Here is a 20,891-nt window from a genome sequence, read left to right as displayed (position 1 = left end):
ATTTAACGAGGAAAGATACATAGTGAAAACAAATGTTGTGAAAGTGAAAAAGTGTTAATATAGAAGTCTAGAGCAATGAACATTGGTAAAATAAATGACATTTTGTATCGTTCCTTACGTTAGACCAAGAAAAGTCTGCAACGATTTTAATAGCAAACGCTGTGCAAGTGTTATTTTAATGCGTTAGTTATTGGTACTTAGACAATGATATACATTATACAAATATAAATATTTATAAATGCTTAAATACATAGAAAACACCCATAACTCAAGAACAAATATGTATGCTCATCACACAAATAAATGCCTTTACCAGGATTTGAACCCAGGACCATCGGCTTCATCGGCAGGGTCACTACCCACTAGGCCAGACAGGTCGATGAAGATATTTATCTTGCAAAGTAAGAAAAGCCGAAAATATATAAATATGAGAAAAATGTAAATTATTTTCTCTTAATGGGAGAGGCAAATACTTGAGTCACGCAAATATTTTGTTCAATTTAGGTAAGTCAATAACTTTCTTGATTAAATATTGACAATTAAATACGAGTATAACAAGTAAGTATACAGTTATCTTTAAATGTTGTTAAAACTACACCGGTTATCTTCGTAAAAACGTAACAAAATACTCAGCTAAGCAGGATTTGAAACTTTTTATAACCTCGAACAAACTTTTACAGTTTTTATGACAGTAAAATACGTAAGTAAAGCGAACTCGGACCTGCTGCGGAAACATAACATTTAATACTGCAAGTGATGCCGATTCGGACTTATCGTTATGATAACGTTATGGCTCCTCTACACGATGGGCCAACGCCGGCCACTCCTAGGGACGCATTTATGCGTTAGAGGGAGCAAGTGATTGCTATCTCATTCTACAGCATGGCTGCGTCCCTTGGAGTGGCCGGCGTTGGCCCATCGTGTAGAGGAGCCATTACTTATTTTGATACATTCTTGAGTCGTTTCGGCAGACTCATGCGCACCAAAAAGTGTAAGTGCAACGCATTATAACGGCGCGATTCGGGAAATTAATTAGAGATGCACTAGATATGAAAAGTAAAGATATGTGAAGTTTCACGGCAAAAGGTACTGTAGCGGCAATTCGCTACCCGCTCCGCTCCGTTTATTGCACTTGGACCATCGGCTAGACGCGCGGACACAAAGGAGCAGCGCATACGTCACACGCCCCGCACGCCGCGCGCATCACCCGCCGTCGCCTCGACGGCCGGTTCCCTCACCGCATCGGCACCTACCACTCGCTCTCAGACCGCGTTCGCATGCGCCCGCGCACTTGTTTTATATAGCTGCCGCTTACGCAAATTCAAATTGTAACGCTTTCTCATTAGTTTCTATTGTCATTATATTTAATTTAAAGTTGAAATTGCTATTTATCATTTCATCGCTTCTACGCTGTCGCCCTGCTTCGCATAAACAAAAGATTACGTGTAGTGGCCTACCCGGTTTCTACAAATTGGTGACCCGCGACAAAGAAAGTGGACACATTCGTCGGCGACAAGAAAAATCCTTCAGCAATGACCAATTTAACAGGGGATGTGCAAAATACAAGTGACGGTACAGGTATTCCGACGCCTCCAGCGGGGGTTAGCAACAGAGCCGGTCCAGGTACGGTACATTTGGGTGGTGGTCCAAGTGATGTGTTTCGAGTGGGTGTGCGTCCGCCCCCATTTTGGCCAGATGAACCAGAGGTTTGGTTCGCGCAATTAGAAAGCCAATTCAGTCTTTCTGGCATCACTTTGGACGAGACGAAATACCATTTCGTGTGCGGCCAGCTCGACCCGGAGTACGCGGTCAAAATCAAGGACATTCTTCGAAATCCCCCAGCTACTGGCAAGTATACTAAATTAAAAAGCGAGCTCATCCAACGTATTTCTGTCTCACGTGAAAAGAAAACCCTGCAGCTACTCCAGCATGAAGAAATCGGGGACAGGAAGCCAACCGACTTTCTAAGGCATCTTAAGGATTTAGCTGGACCGCACATGCCAGAGGTTTTTATTCGGACTATTTGGACCAGTAGATTACCACCTAATGTACAGACTGTTGTTGCATTTCAGCCTACCTTGGACCTCGACACCCTGGCAGGCCTAGCAGACAAGGTCGTCGACGTGGCGCAGCCATCCTACAAGGTTGCCAGCACATCCTCGGGCGTGCCAGGTACCGCTTTGGAGCAACGAGTAGAGGAACTGACACGGCAAGTAGAAAGCCTCCTTAAGGTTCAAGGTCATAGGTCTGGATCATTTAATCACCGCAGACGCTCTCGCTCTCATTCAAGGTCAAGAGGCCGATCCCGCTCCAGACAACGTCCCGAAGGTCATCCTCACTGCTGGTATCATTTCACTTTTGGCAACAAAGCAAAGACGTGCAAGCAGCCGTGCAGTTATCATTCGGGAAACGCCCAGGGCGGCCACTAGTAGCGGCGAGCGACTGCCCAACAACAACCCGCCGCCTGTTCATCACTGACCGTACGACGAAGGTGCAATACCTCATAGACACGGGTTCAGACCTGTGTGTTTTTCCAAGGTCAGCTGTTCGGGGGGCATGTCCGAGGACGAAGTACCTCCTATTTGCCGCTAACGGCACAGAGATTGGCACTTATGGACTCTTAAACCTCCATTTAGATTTAGGTCTCCGTCGAGCATTCGAGTGGCGCTTCACAGTGGCTGACGTCTCAAAACCCATCATCGGCGTCGACTTTTTAGGATTCTACAACCTTCTTGTCGATGTCCGAAACCAGCGCCTGATCGACGCCATAACTTTACTCACCACTCCGGCCAGGGTCCCTGGCAGCAGCGAGGAAATATATTCCGTACACATGATGGCCTTGGAGAGTACGAGTACGCCTTTCCGCGAACTACTTCGTGAGTACCCAGACATTACCCGTCCAGCTGGTAAGCCGGGCACTCCAAAGCATGGTACAGAGCACCACATCAGGACCACTCCAGGACCACCGGTCTCCGGCCGTCCGCGTCGCCTGGATCCTGAGAGACTGGCTATAGCGAAAAAAGAGTTTGAGGATATGGTCCGCAGCGGTACTGCTCGAAGATCAGAGAGTGCATGGTCCTCTCCACTACATTTGGCACGCAAAAAGAATGACGGCTGGAGACCGTGCGGAGACTACAGGGCTCTCAACGCACGAACCATACCTGATTGTTACCCAGTGCCGCACATACAAGACTTCGCTTACCAGCTGACAGGTAAGAAGATCTTTAGTACCATAGACTTGGTCAAGGCGTATAATCAGATACCAGTTTTTGTCGACGACATACCGAAGACCGCTATCACAACGCCCTTTGGCCTGTTCGAGTTCCCTTACATGACGTTTGGCCTCAGAAATGCAGCTCAGACATTTCAGCGCTTTCTGGACGAAGTGCTGAAGGGACTCGATTTTTGCTTCGGGTACATCGACGACATAATCGTCTACTCGGAGTCAGAGGCGCACCATCAACAACATCTCCGCCAGCTGTTCAGACGACTGCAGGACTACGGGATGCTAATAAACACCGCGAAGTGCGTCTTCGGTCAATCCAAGGTCACCTTCTTAGGGCACTCAGTATCCGCACAAGGTATCAGCCCTTTGGAGAGTAAGGTACAAGCCGTCCAGGAATTTCCGGTACCTAAGAACACGAAGGAGTTAAGGAGGTTCCTGGGTATGATGAATTTCTACCGTCGTTTCATCCCTGGGGCAGCGGCAATACAAGCCCCACTCCATTTACTACTCGGCGGTGAACAGACGAAAGGCTCCAAACCAATCGAGCTGAATGCAGAGCAAACGGAGGCCTTTGAAACTTGTAAGTACAGACTGGCACAAGCAGCACTGCTGGCGCATCCAGATTCCAAGGCTGAGCTCTCTATCCAGACAGACGCATCGGATGTCGCAGTCGGTGCTGTGCTCCAACAGTTCAAAAATGGTGCATGGGAGCCATTAGCTTTCTTTTCGCGGAAGCTAAACGCAGCGCAGCGAAAGTACAGCCCGTATGACAGAGAGCTTCTTGCAATTTACGAGGCTATTCGGTACTTTAGGTACATGGTCGAAGCGCGTACTTTCAGCATCTATACTGACCACAAGCCACTCACATACGCATTCAGCACACGCAGAGACAACTGTTCACCACGTCAATATAGATACCTGGATTATATTTCCCAATTCACCACTGATGTCAGATTCATAGCAGGCAGGGACAACGCAGTGGCAGACACACTATCACGAATTGAGGAACTTGCCTTCACTCCCTTTGATTACCAGTCTTTAGCCCGCGACCAGGAGACAGACACTGAGTTACTGGACCTACTTAGAGATGGTTCTTCGCTAGACCTGCAGAAGGTAACAACTCCACATTCAAGCTTGCCAATCTACTGCGACGTGTCAACTCCAGAGCCTAGACCGTACATCACGCCAACGCATCGGCGTCAGGTATTTAATGCACTCCACAACCTAAGTCACCCTGGCGTCAAGACTACAGTACGACTAGTCACGCTTAGATACGTATGGCCTGGCGTGAGGCAAGACTGTCGACAATGGGCAAGGGAGTGTGTACACTGTCAGCGTTGCAAAGTAACGAAGCATACTTCCTCACCAATTGGACAAATCAAGCCACCTCAAGCCCGTTTTCGACATGTCCACGTTGACATTGTCGGTCCCTTACCCCCGTCTAATGATTTCAGGTACTGCCTCACAGCCGTCGACCGCTTCACACGATGGCCTGAGGCGTACCCACTGAAGGACATCACGGCAGAGACCTGTGCGGCCGCATTTCTGGCTGGCTGGGTCGCACGCTTCGGTTGTCCAGAGCGCATCACAACGGACCGCGGCCGCCAGTTCGAGTCGCGCATGTTCCAGTCCTTGGCGAAGCTGATGGGCACCGAGCATCACACTACTACGGCATACCATCCGGCAGCCAACGGCCTTGTGGAGCGTCTACATCGGCAACTCAAGGCCGCTATCGCGTGCTATGCGTCACCATCATGGACTGAGGTCTTACCTTTAGTACTTCTCGGGATTAGGAGTGCCTGGAAGGAGGATATCCAGGCGTCTGCAGCCGAGCTGGTCTATGGCGAGCCACTCCGCTTGCCTGGGCAGCTCCTAACTTCATCACCGGATCAGGTAGTCGACTACGAAGACTACGCCAGCCGGCTTTGTGCTCATATGGCCAAGCTGGTTCCGCAGCCGACGTCCCGCCATGGTACTCGGCCATTTTACATCCCCAGAGACCTCAGCACAGCCACACATGTCTTTCTACGACAGGGACCAGCACGAAGACCTCTTCAGGCAGCATATCTTGGGCCTTACAAGGTCGTTGGAAGAGGGACGAAGACATTTACCATACTAGTGCAGGGTAAAGAAGTTACCGTCACCATAGATCGCCTCAAACCGGCTTATATGGCGAGAGACGAGCAACCGGCACATAGTAGTACTCCAGATGGCAGTAAAGCGATCGAGCAGAAGGCCGAGAGAAAAACAAAGAGTGGGCGAACAGTCAGGTTCCCAGATCACTATCGCCCGTAGTCACGGTCTCACCGGGGGAGTACTTGTAGCGGCAATTCGCTACCCGCTCCGCTCCGTTTATTGCACTTGGACCATCGGCTAGACGCGCGGACACAAAGGAGCAGCGCATACGTCACACGCCCCGCACGCCGCGCGCATCACCCGCCGTCGCCTCGACGGCCGGTTCCCTCACCGCATCGGCACCTACCACTCGCTCTCAGACCGCGTTCGCATGCGCCCGCGCACTTGTTTTATATAGCTGCCGCTTACGCAAATTCAAATTGTAACGCTTTCTCATTAGTTTCTATTGTCATTATATTTAATTTAAAGTTGAAATTGCTATTTATCATTTCATCGCTTCTACGCTGTCGCCCTGCTTCGCATAAACAAAAGATTACGTGTAGTGGCCTACCCGGTTTCTACAGTACCATTGCCCCGGCTGAATATTGGAGGGGTATTAATAATAGCGTAAGTGCCAGCCGCCATAAGGTAGGTACCCTATGCCGTGGAACGTCACATATCTTTACTATTTCAAATCTAGTGAATCTCTTGTTTATTTCCTGAATCGCGCCGTAAGACGGCTTCAGGAACCCAATTAAAACTTACCATTTGTAATCTAATTGACATTTTGTTATCATTTCGCTAGTACTTGTTCGTACACGTATTGGCGCAAACGAGACGCACGGACGAATGATAACAGAATGGCATCATTGTGACATCAAAATGGAAGTTTAAATTAGATTCCTGATTGCAATCCATGCGGATCAATCAGCGTCAGTGGCTGACAATATAAGATGAAGCTTGTCGCAGTCGTAACAAAATAATATGAAATTTATATCAAATCGTAATAACAGAATTGGCCTCTTGTTGCGGAAACATTTAATGCAAGTGCCTTTCCCTTGTTATTAAACGAACTAAAATTGTGTGAACGAACACTTAAGGTAGCCGACATGCATTGTCAACGTTATTATAGTAAATGTGCCTCAATATATGCTATGCTATGGTCATACACAACAACCTTTCTTTAGTATTTCCTGTAGATATTCCCAAGAAACGGGCTAGATATGCGAAACTTTTTTTCTTATTGAACCCTAATCCGCATGAAAGTGTATTGTTTGTCTACTATTAACAACATCTCATATATAATACCTAACAGTGTTATTTTTATTGTACCCATTGGTCAAAAACATGTGAAGGTTTTTTAAATGGTTATTGAATTAAGGCAGTTAAAAAATATGAAATTTATTAATTTAACTTGTGTATTAAACCTTTGCACAAAAAACAGAAAACTGTAAAAAAAATGGTAGGCAATAAGGAAATAAGATTGACTTAATCCTTTATTACATAGGTAGGTATTGTAGGTCAGGAACAACATAAATTTTAAAAAATTATATCTGTATATTTTTTATAACAGCATCATTAGAACATTTAAGAGTAGCTTGAACTCACAACCTTGTCATTTGGTGCGCTTGAAAGTGTGATTTTCTTAGACGTAAAAAAAAAACTTTTCGTTTCACCATATTAAAAAATGACATAATGAGCTTGTAATTATTTCGTCCCTCAAATCTTACACTTTCGTTTATGTCTCGATTAGTCGTACGAGCGTAGGCATCGGGGGCAGCTAACGCACGACTTGCAACTCATCTGGGACGAATATAATTGTCAGAATAATCGGAAGAAAACAAGAGTCTGTCACGAATGTTTATAGAGTCATTTTACTTGACATTAACATCATCGTTTTCAATTTCAATGTCATTGTTGGGAACGTTATAGTACATTTCGATGCTAGTGCGGAAGGTATGTCATTACTTCACGAGTACCGAGATATCTTGCCACGAGCCGCAGGCGAGTGGCAAGACTCGGGACGAGTGAAGAATGACATTTCCGCACGTGTATCGAACGACGTTTTTTAATACAGTTGCGAAAAAATAAGAAAAACATTGTTAATCGTACACTAAACAAAAGTGGTAACAGTGACAGCTCGGTTAGACGTCGTCTTTAAGTATATTATATCTATGGGCGTTTGGCAGCTATTCCGTTCCATTCAGTCAACTTATTAAGAACGGAATTTTCAATATTGAATATTAAAAAATAAACGTGTTATAATGATGAAGAGGTAAGTAATTAAATATGAAATATGTAATATTTTTCGTATTCTTACATTAACGGTAGGTTTTTATGCTGATTACGACGTTTAAAGGAAACTAATATTAACACTCATCAATAAGTAGTCGTGAATTGGAACAAGTATAAATTTAAAAAAATTGGAAAAGTAAAAAGCACTAGTTCGAGATAACCAACTTTCCGCACGCTAAACAGCTACGTAAAGTAGCACTTTTTGAGCAACTGTATTAAAAAAATATTTTTTTATCAGCAGAATTGTGTAGGGAAAAAATTCAAGCACTTTTACTTAACTGTAGAGTTTTTCACGAAGACTGCTTGTAGGGTAAAATGTACCTTTTTAAAAGTAAAAACCGGGCAAGTGCGAGTCGGAGTCGCGCACGAAGGGTTCCGTACCATAATGCAAAAAAAAACCAAAAAAAGCAAAAAAAAAAAACGGTCACCCATCCAAGTACTGACCACTCCCGACGTTGCTTAACTTTGGTCAAAAATCACGTTTGTTGTATGGGAGCCCCATTTAAATCTTTATTTTATTCTGTTTTTAGTATTTGTTGTTATAGCGGCAACAGAAATACATCATCTGTGAAAATTTCAACTGTCTAGCTATCACAGTTCGTGAGATACAGCCTGGTGACAGACGGACGGACGGACAGCGAAGTCTTAGTAATAGGGTCCCGTTTTACCCTTTGGATACGGAACCCTAAAAAGTACGAGTAGATTGCGGATCGTGAATAATTTTATTAAAGTAATTAAAGTATGCCGATTCGCTATGTAATAGGTACAAGTATATACATTACGCATTATAATTATGACTTTACTATGAGACCACCCCGAATTGCAAAAATTACTGATTTCTTCTTTCTTTGTTTTGACGCAAAAACTACATTTAGGCGCTGCAAGTACATAAAGTTACGTTTTAGTATTCAAAACACGATGCAATTTGTGCACTGCGATGCACCAACGCGATACAACCTCAGTGGCCTCTGCACCGGCCCGCTTTCTAAGGATCACGACTGCACAATGGAAACATAAATATTAAACTTCCCAAGATATCATTATGTACGTGCGTGTTATAAAAGATGTTTAAATTATGATATAAATTGATCGTGTGGCCGCAGATTATGATAGATTCGTCTCTGATAGGTTTTCCAGTCATCTATAATAGGTAAAAAACTATTTTGAGTATTTTTTTCAAAATTTTAAGCCCGTTTCGGAGATAAAGAGGGGAGAATGGTCGGACAGATAGACAGACAGACAGACGCACGAGTGATCCTATAAGGAATCCGTATTTCCTAATGAGGTACGGAACCCCAAAAAGGCCATTATTATAGAAATATATACCTAAAGTCCATTTCAATAGAACTTGCAAACTATGTAAACAAACCGCCATATTGAAATTGTCTCTGAATGATGAATTTGCTAGTGATGGGCAAGAGTCTTACTTAGTCCTTTACTTAAGGCCGTAACACACTATCGCACTGCATCACGAACTTGGTGCGTCGCATCCATAGTTCGTTTTTTTTTGCATTAAAAAGAACTTGAAAGAAGGTAAGCGATCTTGACATGTCTTTTAATTGAAAAACGCTTGTTAAAAATCAGTAACTATTACTTATGAAAGCAGAAGAATATAAATGATCGTATTGGATTCATTATTGTTACATATTTGCCGTAACTTATTTTTTGAATGTGTTTTTCAATCAAACACAAAGACATAAAGATTGTTTACCTTATTTTTAATGCTAAAAAAACGAACTATATATCACTTATGGGTGCGACGCACCAAGGTCGTGGTGCGGTGCGAAAGTGTGTTACCATTTTTAGGGTTCCGTACCCAAAGGGTAAAACGGGACCCTATTACTAAGACTTCGCTGTCCGTCCGTCCGTCCGTCCGTCCGTCTGTCTGTCACCAGGCTGTATCTCACGAACCGTGATAGCTAGACAGTTGAAATTTTCACAGATGATGTATTTCTGTTGCCGCTATAACAACAAATACTAAAAACAGAATAAAATAAAGATTTAAGTGGGGCTCCCATACAGCAAACGTGATTTTTGACCAAAGTTAAGCAACGTCGCGCGTGTTCAGTACTTGGATGGGTGACCGTTTTCTTTTTGCATTTTTTTCCGTTTTTTTTTACTTTATGGTGCGGAACCCTTCGTGCGCGAGTCCGACTCGCACTTGCCCGGTTTTTATGTCAAACCATATCGAATAATTAAATACCGAAAGTAAAAAATAAGTAGATACTTATTTTTAATTTGTTTAATCACGATTCTTCACGATCAGAGGAAAAAAAATTGTCAAACTACCGCGTAGTGTATATAACCGCGTTGGCAGGTATAGACCGTGAGTCGTGTAGTGTGTAGCGGCTTTACGAGTATATCACCAACTTTAGTCACAACACTACCCATCATAGACAATTGTAGAATGTAAAAGAAACAAAAACGTCATTACATCAGGGCCTAATAACCTAACTTATGAAACCATTTTAAACTTTTAATGAAATATCCAAGATACAGTTATATATTGTTGTATTTTACGGTAACGACCGCTTTAATAGTGTATAGTGTATGTGTTTCAATGGTGTTTGATGAGATGATGTGAAAATTCAAGGAGAAACAGTGACAAAACAAAGTTACGTCTTTTGTTTACAAAGTTAGCAAGTTCTATTGGAATGGACTTTATAGAGTCCGTCTTAGCTAATTTTTTCATACAAATTTGACATTAATATTGACAGTTCCACGTTTTGTCCTTGCAACTGACGTGCAGAGTTAGCCTGGTTTGACTCTAGTATCATCAATGTAATTATTCAAATGTTTTGCAGAATCTTTTGTTTATGGTATGTTATTGAGTAATTTCTCTTTTTGAACATAAAAATTACCATAAAACTATATAGTTAGCCATTTGATGTTGTTTCCGCACAATAAAAGGTATATCAGTAAGTACCCCTAGTGTAAATTGTATTCGATTGCGTGACGGTTGCACACATTTGCGTTATGGTAACATTCCATTTCTAACCGCAGCTGCACTACTAGTACTGAACGCGTCGCTGTTATTGTCAATTTTCATAGTGAAATGAACCGTAATGCAGCTGTCGTTGGAAATGGACTGTCACCTTAACGTTTCATTTTGCATGGGATTTTGAGTTTACAAAACGACCCGCTTGGCGCTGTTTAAAATCCCATACAAAATGAGACTTAACGCAAACGCGTACGACCGTCACGCAACCTAATAAAATTTACACTAAGGGTTCAGTGAAGATCTCGAGAGATATCGAAAATAGTTACATAATTCTTCTAAAATAGGTATCTATGTAATAATGCAATAATGAAATGATTATAAACGTTAAAACTTGGAATCCCTATAAAGGGAAAGGACCCACTGATTCCGCCGTCCGCCGGACGGTATCGGCCTGTCAGTTGGAACAAAATTTTGACAATTCCGAACAACTGACAGGCCGATACCGTCCGGCGGACTGATAATCAGTGGGCCCCTTATAATTAGTCATACAGTAATTTCATTTAAGTCCAACCCAACTTAAAAACACTTTTCTAAATCAAACATATTTTCTGGAATTTAAAAACTATTATTGTCTTTGGTACTTAACTAGTAATTTTGCATAATTTTTGGATCTACGATTAGCTGTGAAATTGTCCGATACTGATTGTATCATATTCTTCATAATTTGGATATTTATGGCCATATCGTGCGTGTTTAAATGCCCTTCTGATATTGCTTTCTACCATCGTCGAAAGTGAACTAACCATTCATAACTTTTATAACGAGATAAGGTCTGCTTTTGTTAAATTTAATGTTAGTACACTCATAAAAGTCAGATGCGTATAAAAGACTTGTTAATTATGTAACTTCAACTTGAAATTGCACAAACGTGTAACGATCATTAAGAGCCCTTCAACGTGCACACTAGCGCCACAGCTAAATAATCGTGATTATTTAAATTTAACGAAATATATTGAAAAAAGGGGGCCGTTACGTACTGTATTGTGGATGTAAGTACCTTTAGAATACATCATACTAGTTTTTATGTTGTTGGATTCGTCATTCTATGCGTCCAAAGTTAAAACTGCCGTTTTTGTTTTGAGTTCCTAGATCGACAAAACCAGCAACATAGAAACTAGTTTGATGTATTCAAAAGGTACTAACATCCACAATACAGTACGTAACGGCCCCCTTTTTTCAATATATTTCGTTAAATTTAAATAATCACGATTATTTAGCTGTGGCGCTAGTGTGCACGTTGAAGGGCTCTTAAGTATTCAGGGTGGTTTTTCATTATTATTTAAACTATCAGACCAATTCGAATGTGCAATTGACATCAAACCGATATTAATAATTGGAATCATATTTGTAAAGTTATAATCTTATAATAGCTGTCATTCACGCGGGCATTTGCCTCGCACTAATACAGCGAAATGAACGCACGAATGACACTAAACTGATATGATTCCAATATCGTTCTAATAACGGTTTGATGTAGTTGCACGTTCGGATTGACCTTTTGCGAATTTTGCGACTTCAACATGTAGTTCACACTCAACAACTCTTACTATGGGGCCAACTTAGCTTTCTTTTTACATTTTGGCCGATGGTATGTCCATGTTCGTTTCCTTGAGATTATGGGACAACTAACTTTTTTAGCAACATCAGATTTGGTTCGATGGTAAAAATTGTTCAATATGAACTATTATAGATTTTATACCACGTTAACTTCCAACGTTTAAAACACATCCTGTATGATTATTTTGTTATAAGAGCTAAATCAGTTTTTGCCACAGAAAGTGCGCTTCCAGGTACAAAATTATAGTCTTCAACGTAATAAATATTCATGATCGCAATATTCGCCTATCTGCATTTAATTTTGAACCCTGTCAATACCGAAAAAGGTTGTTTTTTGTTTGTTACATTGATCAGTGTTGACGTGTGTAGGCATTGTTTTAGCTATTAGCGGGCAGTATAGATGTGTAACATTAATTAGAATGTTGATAGATGTGATTAGGTAATTACTTACGCATGTCGTTTTGTTGCGCTTGCGCGGACTTTATAAGTATTTGCGGGAAATGCGCGGTATAACGTGCTGTAGTGATGGATGTGCTCTTGGTATGTGAGGAAGGCAGTTAGCAATATTTTTATGGATTCGTATTTTAAAAAACAATATTTATTATGGTTTTATTTGTTTTTCCATGTGTGTTAATACTATTTTATGCAACCGTTGTTTAAGAGAGGTCAAAAAAGGCGTGGCGTGATTAACAATTTGAGGCGAAGCCGAAACTCAGTTAGTTAGTTTTGACTCAGTTAAACAACGTTGCAAACAATACTTTTTCTACGACAAATCACTTACTTAGAAATAAAATTATAAAAATTAAATAAAAAATTTAAAACACGACTGCTGCCTTTTAAATCGAACTGAAAAACTAAAAATAATGTTAATATGTTAGTCACATAATTTTATGAATCTAAATTGGAACGTAAATATACACTCACGGTCATTCACAGTAAGTACAAAGGGCTATGTACTTTAATGACCGTGACTGTAGGTACGTGTACATTTAATTTCAATTACAGTCGGGGCACCTTGATGTACCTAAGTGCATCTCAATCAAAAAGTCCCCCGACTGCAATTGAAATTAAATGTACACGTACCTACAGTCACGGTCATTAATGTACATAGCCCTTTGTACTTACTGTGAATGACCGTGAGTGTATATTTACGTTCCAATTTAGATTCATAAAATTATGTGACTAACATATTAACATTATTTTTAGTTTTTCAGTTCGATTTAAAATGCAGCAGTCGTGTTTTAAATTTTTTATTTAATTTATTTTATTTTAAACATTTTAGTGAAAAAACTAAGTAAAACTACCATTTATAAAGATTTCCCCCGGCCATTTAGTTTGTCCACAAAGTTCTTTTTATGTGAATAGGTATTAGCTCCTAGGACTGGGACCTTCTAAAGGCAGGGACACACTTATTACGGGGTCTTTTCTGTGGATAATATGTGAATGTGTTCACAATTTGGGACATTTGATATTTGATATTAAATATAGCTTCTTAACTTCTTAAAAAGAAGTGGAATTTTGAATTATAATGGCCATGTGGGTTTGAAGGTCCACAATAAAGACTCATAATCTTACTGTCACTAAAAAAGTTTTTGACCCAATTATCTTCGTCGCAACTTCAGCACGACGCACACATGGCCTTTGGCAAAATAGCACCAATTCAAAGATCAATAATGATAGACTGCATGTAAAAGGACCTATTCGACGCTAATATCTTTTTAAGTATTAGTACCTACCTACATTCAAATGATGAACTTCCTAATAAAAGTAGGTAGCCCTGACAGACTAGATGGCTGAATGCCGAGCTCTGCGTAGGGCCTAACACCCAAAGCGTCCAAGAGAAGCGAGTTTCTACGCGAGGCTGAAGGCTAAGCTGCGGAACGTTAGCGGTGAAACACAAAACCACTGTAGATGTGTTAAAATACATAAGCTGAAGACCGACCTCCGCGTAAGGTGAAGGGCTAGGGATTCTAGCAATTTCTGCAATTTCTTCAAATATCTGACCACGAGTTCCGCGAGTACTAACCTCCCGCAGCTCGGTCTTCAGCCTTGCGTGGAATTACGACTCCTCAATTATGATACTAAACTAGGGGATATTGTAGAAAGCGCGTACCTGTCGGACGCTCCGGGCCTTCGGCTTTACGCGGAGTTCGATCTACGGGCTTCGCATTTAGACACTGGCTATGCCCAACTCTTTATGTACGAGGGCGCCCGACTTTGGAACGCGTGCATCGCGCCTCATACGTCGGGCTAAGCCCCACGCTTTAAGTATGAGGGCGCCAAAGGCGCCCGGATATGGTAAGCGTACAGCGTGTCACGTACGTCGGGCTACGCCCAACTTAGTATGAAGGCGCCTCGACTTTGGAACGCGTACAGCGCGCCATATACGTCGAGCTAAGCCCGACGCTTTGAGTATGAGTTCGCCGAAGGCGCCCGGCTTTAGTAAGCGTACCTACAGCGTGTGACGTACGTCAGGCTACGCCCGACTCTTTCAGTATGAGGGCGCCGAAGACGCCCGGTTTTGGAACGCATACAGCGCGCCACGTACGTCGGGCTGCTTTGAGTATGAGGACGCCAACGGCGCCCGGGTTTGGTAAGCGTACAGCGCGCCACGTACGTCAGGCTACGCCCGACGCTTTGAGTATGAGAGCGCCGAAGGCGCCCGGCTTTGGCAAGCATAAAACGTGTCACAACGTCGGGCTACGCCCGACTCTTTTAGTATGGGAAAGTCGAAGGCGCCTGGTTTTGGACCAGTGCAGCGCGCCACGTATGTCGTGCTACGCCCGACTCTTTTAGTATTATTCAAACCCTATCGCTTAAATCGAAGTTCACACGTTTAGATTTCAATAGGGCGATTTAGTTCCTAAAATTACTTTATAAAAATATACCTATACAAGTCATATGGATGATTTGTATATATTTTTATGATCAGCGGTAAATATCCTTTTATTCGATAGCTCACTAAATAAGATAGAAGAATTTATTTTTCTTAGCACATTTTGTAATTCCTTATTTAGCCAAAATAAGATTTAAGCGCGTATGTTTTATATATATTTTAAATCGCCTTTCAAAGCTCTTCATTTTGAGACCCCACTCGATAGGTTTGCAAGATTTTTTTTTCTAAACGTCACGCAATATTGCGTATTACGTCCGCCATATTGGTTTTATAATGACGTCATATAGCCTATGTCACCCGGGATGACGTAAGGATTCTAATGACATATCATACATCTAAATCGGTTAAGGCATTCAGAAGTTATGGTGGAATAAAGAAACTCACATAAATAAATATATTATACATACAAACATGAACGCTGAACACAATACACTCTTTTTGTTAGGGCAGTCGTGTAAAAACGAATATTTTTTATTCAAGAAATAGCAAAGAATGAAGGGTACGGGCGGGAAAAGAATGAATGAAATAAAAAAAATCATGTCTATGGTTCACTCATCTGTCAAAGATGACAATTAAAATTAAGTTGGCAACAATGTATTTCACACAATATTTTTTAAGTGGTGATTACACGAAGTATCGTAAAAGTGCCAAAAAGATACTGCGTGTATGCTTAAATACTTTTTTTGGGAATAGACTAATGACTATATCTTGACAACTATAAGGTATGTGCACAATGCACAACCCTTTAAATGACAAATAAAGTACGGGAGTACAAAAAAATTATTTATCTACACGCATATCTTTAACCCTCTATGATGACAACACCGTAGTATATTACCCTATAAGTGCTAAAAGTAGGAAATTCAAAACACGACCGAAGGGAGTTATGAATTACAATTGTACAACGTTTTACAGTACATATGGCCCTTTAACTTTTTGACATATCTACTGAGGCACGTATTTAATTGTCCTTAATCCCGCCCGAGGGCGGTAAGTAGCACCATGTGTACCTACTGTAAAAGGTTTAACAAGTATCAGTAGCCTTACCACGACATTGACTGCCTTATCCGTGTCAAACTGGCGGTACCCGTATAGTTGAAACGTACCTACTCATTTATTTGAGACCTATATTTTCGAACAAAATATAGTGTATGGTACAAACAACGCCGCGATAGTCGCGCCGGCTGCACCGATGGTAATCTCATAATGACGGCAACTGAGCTGGTTAAATAATTGCTGCCACCGTTTTATAGCATGGTTTACTCGCTAGGGTCACCACACGATGGGAATTTTCCTTAATATGACGGGAATGAGGGTGTCCGTGATCGAGTTTTTCACTAGATGACAGCACCGTGGCGAGAGGTCTAGCTGTCATAATCCACCAATTTATGTTTAACCATGTTTTTTTTTTGGTGGATTTTGACAGCAGCTGTCAAAAAGACCTCTCGTCACGGTGCTGCCATCTAGTGAAAAACCCGATCGCGGAAACCCTCATTTAGTTTGAAAGGGTCTGTGGCGGAAATGCAGAGATGACATTATTTTTTGAAGAAAGATCAAATTACTGGGCAATGGTTTCTAATATGACGCGAAAGTTTGTATGTTTGGATGTTAGTTTCTTCATACAAAAACGACTTGGAGTATTTTGAAGAAATGGCGCAATTGCAATTGGCGCAATTTAATTACTTCAAATGGGGGTTGCAATTTACTATGATATTACTAGGGAGGGGGATTAGGGGGAAGTGAAATAACGTAAGTATTCATATTCATATATTCATATAATTTATTGATAAAGATAATTACACGTCAGGAGTAGGTACATAAAATAAAATTACATTTCTCTAAATGTAAACATAATCAATTCAATCAAGTAAACTTAACAACACATCAAAGCATACCTAATAAAGCAAAACAGAAATACATATGTCATGTCAATCATAATTATAAATTAAAAAACAAAAACTAAAATAATTCAATGTTTTGTTAAATAATTTTCTATAGTTAGATTAAGGCTTTCTAATAAAATAATCCATATTAAAATAACTGAATTAAAAATAAAAATTTCCAGTGACAATAATGTCCCATTAAAACAGTGAATTTAGACTTTTACATTGCATGTATGGATCAATGACACCCTGTCGAAGAATTCGTCGATAGTGTAGCAGGCCATCTCCAGCAACATTTTTTAACCTTATTAGTAAATGTGACATCACTAGTGACATCTCTGATTTCAGCAGGTAACGTGTTGAACAGTCTGACCCCTAAAACTCCAAGGGATTTCTTAGCTTTAGCGGTAGTATGGGCCGGCACCAGAATGAGACTTCCACCGCGCGTGCTTCTACCCGACTGCTGCTCTCGGGTTTTATAAAGTCTGACCAGCGAGTCGCTGCACAAGCATTTTTACAGAATTCTTCATATGGCAACAATTTTATCTGTCAAAAGTGTCAAACAACTGTCAAAATGTTGACAGCTTCTGTTACCAAACAATATTGATATTTGTGTCACATTTATGTGAGTTTTTATTTGCAAACATATGTTTGACCAGCGAGTCGCTGCACAAGCGTTTTTAGAGAATTCTATATATGGCAATAATTTTAGCTGTCAAAAGTGTCAAAAATATTGTCAAACGAGTTTACACATAACCTAGATTCTCAAATTCTCATGTTAGTTCATTCGTTACGGAAGTTTATAGTTTATATCGTATTATAATGGCTAAACCGATTAGAAGCAGTGTGAGGAGCATGTTATTTAAGATAATCTGTAACTATAATCAAGTTCGACACGACGAAAATGAGAGATTACTAGAAAAGAAGCGAATATTGGACGAAATCATTCAGGCGACCGGTAAGTCATTATCAAACAATGTTGATGCTTCTTGTACCAAATTTAATTTACGAGATAGGAACATTTGTTTGTATTACTAAACTTATGATTTATTTATATTACAGCGGGCGTAGATGACGAAAATGTTAGAGAAACTATTCAAAAGCTAGCAAGCGAACTGAAGAATGTTATTGATAATAACGCATCAGAATCAAGTTATTTAGAGAAAGTGTCTACTATGACAGGTAATATAAATAATCTATATTTTCACATCTAGGTTTATTAATATTTTAGTGTTCTTTTGTTAAAATTCCTATTGTTAAAACTGTTTTTTTTTCAGGTGCAAGCATTCGTACACTACGCACAATTAAAAAAGAGGGTTCTATTAACCAAGGCCAATGGAATACGCCAGGGAAAAAACGACCCCGGCCACCAACTGTGTCAAATTTAGACAATTTTGATGTGTCAGCCATCCGTAATAAAATTAATGAGTTTTATTGCGTCAAAAAGCAGGTACCTACTCTAAGAGCCTTACATGCGGATTTGAAAGAATCTATAGGATTCTCAGGATGTTGTGAAACACTGAGGAAAATACTACACGAGAACGGATTTGAGTTTAAAAAAAATAAAGAAGAGCGCTCCATCCTCATGGAAAAGTTTGAAATATCTGGGTGGAGGCAAAGGTTTCTTAGAGCTATACATAAAAAACGGGAAGAAGGAAAAAATATTGTGTATCTTGATGAGACATATGTCCATCAAAATTACAGACCGAAGAAGTCATGGCAAGGGCCTTCAACTTCCGGTTTAGTTGAAAAAATTTCCTCGGGTAAGCGGCATATTATAGTGCATGCTGGATCAGAGCAAGGATTTGTGCCCAATGCTTTGCTTGTTTTTAGCACAAAATCCAAAGCAGCTGACTATCATGATGACATGAACAGTTCTAATTTTTTAAAGTGGCTACGAGAAATGTTAATCCCAAATTTGACTGAGCCCAGTGTAATTGTTATGGACAATGCCAGTTACCATGTAACACAAATAAATAAGCCTCCAACCATGCACAGCTTAAAGGCTGATATTCAAAAATGGCTAAGGGAAAATAATATCCCATATGAAGAGTGTTTCAAAAAGGAGGAATTGATGTGCCTCGTTGAGGAAAATAAAATTGGTCCCATATATGCAGCAGAGGAGTTATTGAAGCAGCATGGGCATGAGGTCCTTAAATTGCCTCCATACCATTGCGATCTAAACGCTATTGAGTTGATATGGAGCCTCACAAAGCGAAAAATAGCCAGCAGAAATGTGGGGCTACCGGGTTCAGATACGGAAAACTTGATCCGAGAATGTTTTGCAATGATTACCCCGGAAGATTGGAAAAAAAGTACAGACCATGTAATAAATGTGGAACGAAAATACAAGTCTAAGGACAACATTACAGACACTGAACTAGCTCCATTCATAATAGAAGTTCGGGAAAGTGACAATGACAGTGATAGTTCTCTGTCAGGAATTGAATTTCTTGAATCCGATTTCGAATTTGATTCTTAAATAAATAGGCACCTTCTTTATAAACTAACAATATTAAAAGTAGATTGAAACTAAATTGTGTTTTCTTTCACCTACCTTCAGTTCAGCTCCATTATACAATATGTGACTTTTTATTATTACTAACTTTATAAGTACAACGGGAAGCATAAATATTTCCCTTGTGAAGGTTTACTTTAATAGCACAAGGGAAATATTTATGCTTAATAAATAATCGCCTGTAATTAACCCGAGTTCAAAACTTCAAAATAAAACACAAATAAAGTAATTTTTAATCCTATCAAAAATATAAATGTCATATGAGAACCAAGTTCAATATTATGACATATGCCTTGGTTGTTGACTTCAACGACCAAAGAAATGAGATTTAAAGGGTGCCGTTTAATGGTCAGTCCTGAAATTTATTTGTAACAACAAAGTATCATTTTCTATAACTTAGGAATCTTAGGATAATATAATAACTTACTTTTTGTACAGTTGAAGTAAAGATATTTATGTTTACTACATATTTTTGTAATGATTGACTGATTAGTCTACTAACAATTCGTTCCTTCGTTTTTTAGTATCTCTGATAATAATGATAACTATTCAATCATATTTTTAATTTTTAAGTGGGCTAAATTAGAAGCCAGGGGTTATAATTGCATTGCAACGATATCCTCAGTCTGTTTACTGTATTAAATTTACAGTCTGCTACGTTGCAGACTTCAGTCAGTCACTAATCAAAACAAAAATTAATTACGTATGAATTACCAAGTATCAAATTACTTTTTTTGCACTATGCTTCGTGTTACCAGTTAAAGATTTTTTGAATTTGCCGCTTTTTTTTTGTGCAGCCACTCGCTGGTCAAACTCTAAGAGCTTAGATTGTTTCTTACGTACTTACACGCCTCCAAGATGTAAACACTAGGTAATGTAAGAATCTTATGCTTAATAAATAAGTCGTGTGCTGAGTGGTCGTAGGGTTTCCTCGCGACTATTCGTATTGCCCGCTTTTGAAGCTTAAATACTCGCTCACGATCAGCCGCTGTTGCCCAAAGGTCGACACCGTAAGTCAGTATACAGTAGGTACTAGGTACTACGCGCGGACGAACTACGGGCATAGTCTAGTACCTAGGTACCTACTTAATACAGCTGTCCAGCATAAGTACCTATTTTAAGGTACTTATGCTGGACAGCTGTATTACTGTTTTACTGAATTTGATTAGGAATTTTGTTACTAATCAGAAATTATGACAGTATTTAATTTTAGCATTTGACAACCCTACGCCAGAGTTCATCATTGCAGGGCTCATTAATGTTAAACAGCTTTCTGAAGAAGTTACATTTACGATTTGTGTTTAGCCCTTTGACCGACAATATTCAGTCTTGTTTTAATTTATCGCCACTCATAAATATCCTATTTCTCGCACTTGTATTGTAATGTGCTATTAATTAAG

At 40.2% G+C, this 20,891-nt stretch overlaps 3 protein-coding genes across 3 annotated transcripts in view; 1 reads left to right on the top strand and 2 right to left on the bottom strand.

Moving 5' to 3' along the window:
• The window catches only part of LOC134671254 (acyl-CoA:lysophosphatidylglycerol acyltransferase 1-like), a 610,785-nt gene that overhangs the window by 296,237 nt on the left and 293,657 nt on the right, over positions 1-20,891 (bottom strand). The window lies entirely within an intron of this gene.
• The window catches only part of LOC134671225 (uncharacterized), a 53,564-nt gene that overhangs the window by 32,106 nt on the left and 567 nt on the right, over positions 1-20,891 (bottom strand). The window lies entirely within an intron of this gene.
• On the top strand, positions 17,460-19,510 carry LOC134671189 (uncharacterized). The gene is made up of 3 exons (XM_063528973.1): positions 17,460-17,931; positions 18,036-18,155; positions 18,251-19,510. The coding sequence occupies exons 1-3, from the start codon at positions 17,796-17,798 to the stop codon at positions 19,453-19,455; spliced, it is 1,461 nt and encodes a 486-aa protein (XP_063385043.1). The 5' UTR covers positions 17,460-17,795; the 3' UTR covers positions 19,456-19,510.

This window comes from Cydia fagiglandana, chromosome 15, assembly GCF_963556715.1.
Source record: "Cydia fagiglandana chromosome 15, ilCydFagi1.1, whole genome shotgun sequence".
In the NCBI taxonomy this organism is placed as follows: domain Eukaryota; kingdom Metazoa; phylum Arthropoda; class Insecta; order Lepidoptera; family Tortricidae; genus Cydia; species Cydia fagiglandana.
The sequence above is the reverse complement of the archived record's forward strand: the minus strand, read 5'-3'. Positions and strand labels throughout refer to the sequence as shown.

Bases quoted from the DNA above. Each gene is read 5' to 3' on its own strand.
- LOC134671189 (XM_063528973.1), top strand. From the start codon at position 17,796: ATGGCTAAACCGATTAGAAGCAGTGTGAGGAGCATGTTATTTAAGATA. The intron at 17,932-18,035 runs GTAAGTCATTAT...TTTATATTACAG, and splicing joins CGAAATCATTCAGGCGACCG to CGGGCGTAGATGACGAAAAT. The intron at 18,156-18,250 runs GTAATATAAATA...TTTTTTTTTCAG, and splicing joins GAAAGTGTCTACTATGACAG to GTGCAAGCATTCGTACACTA.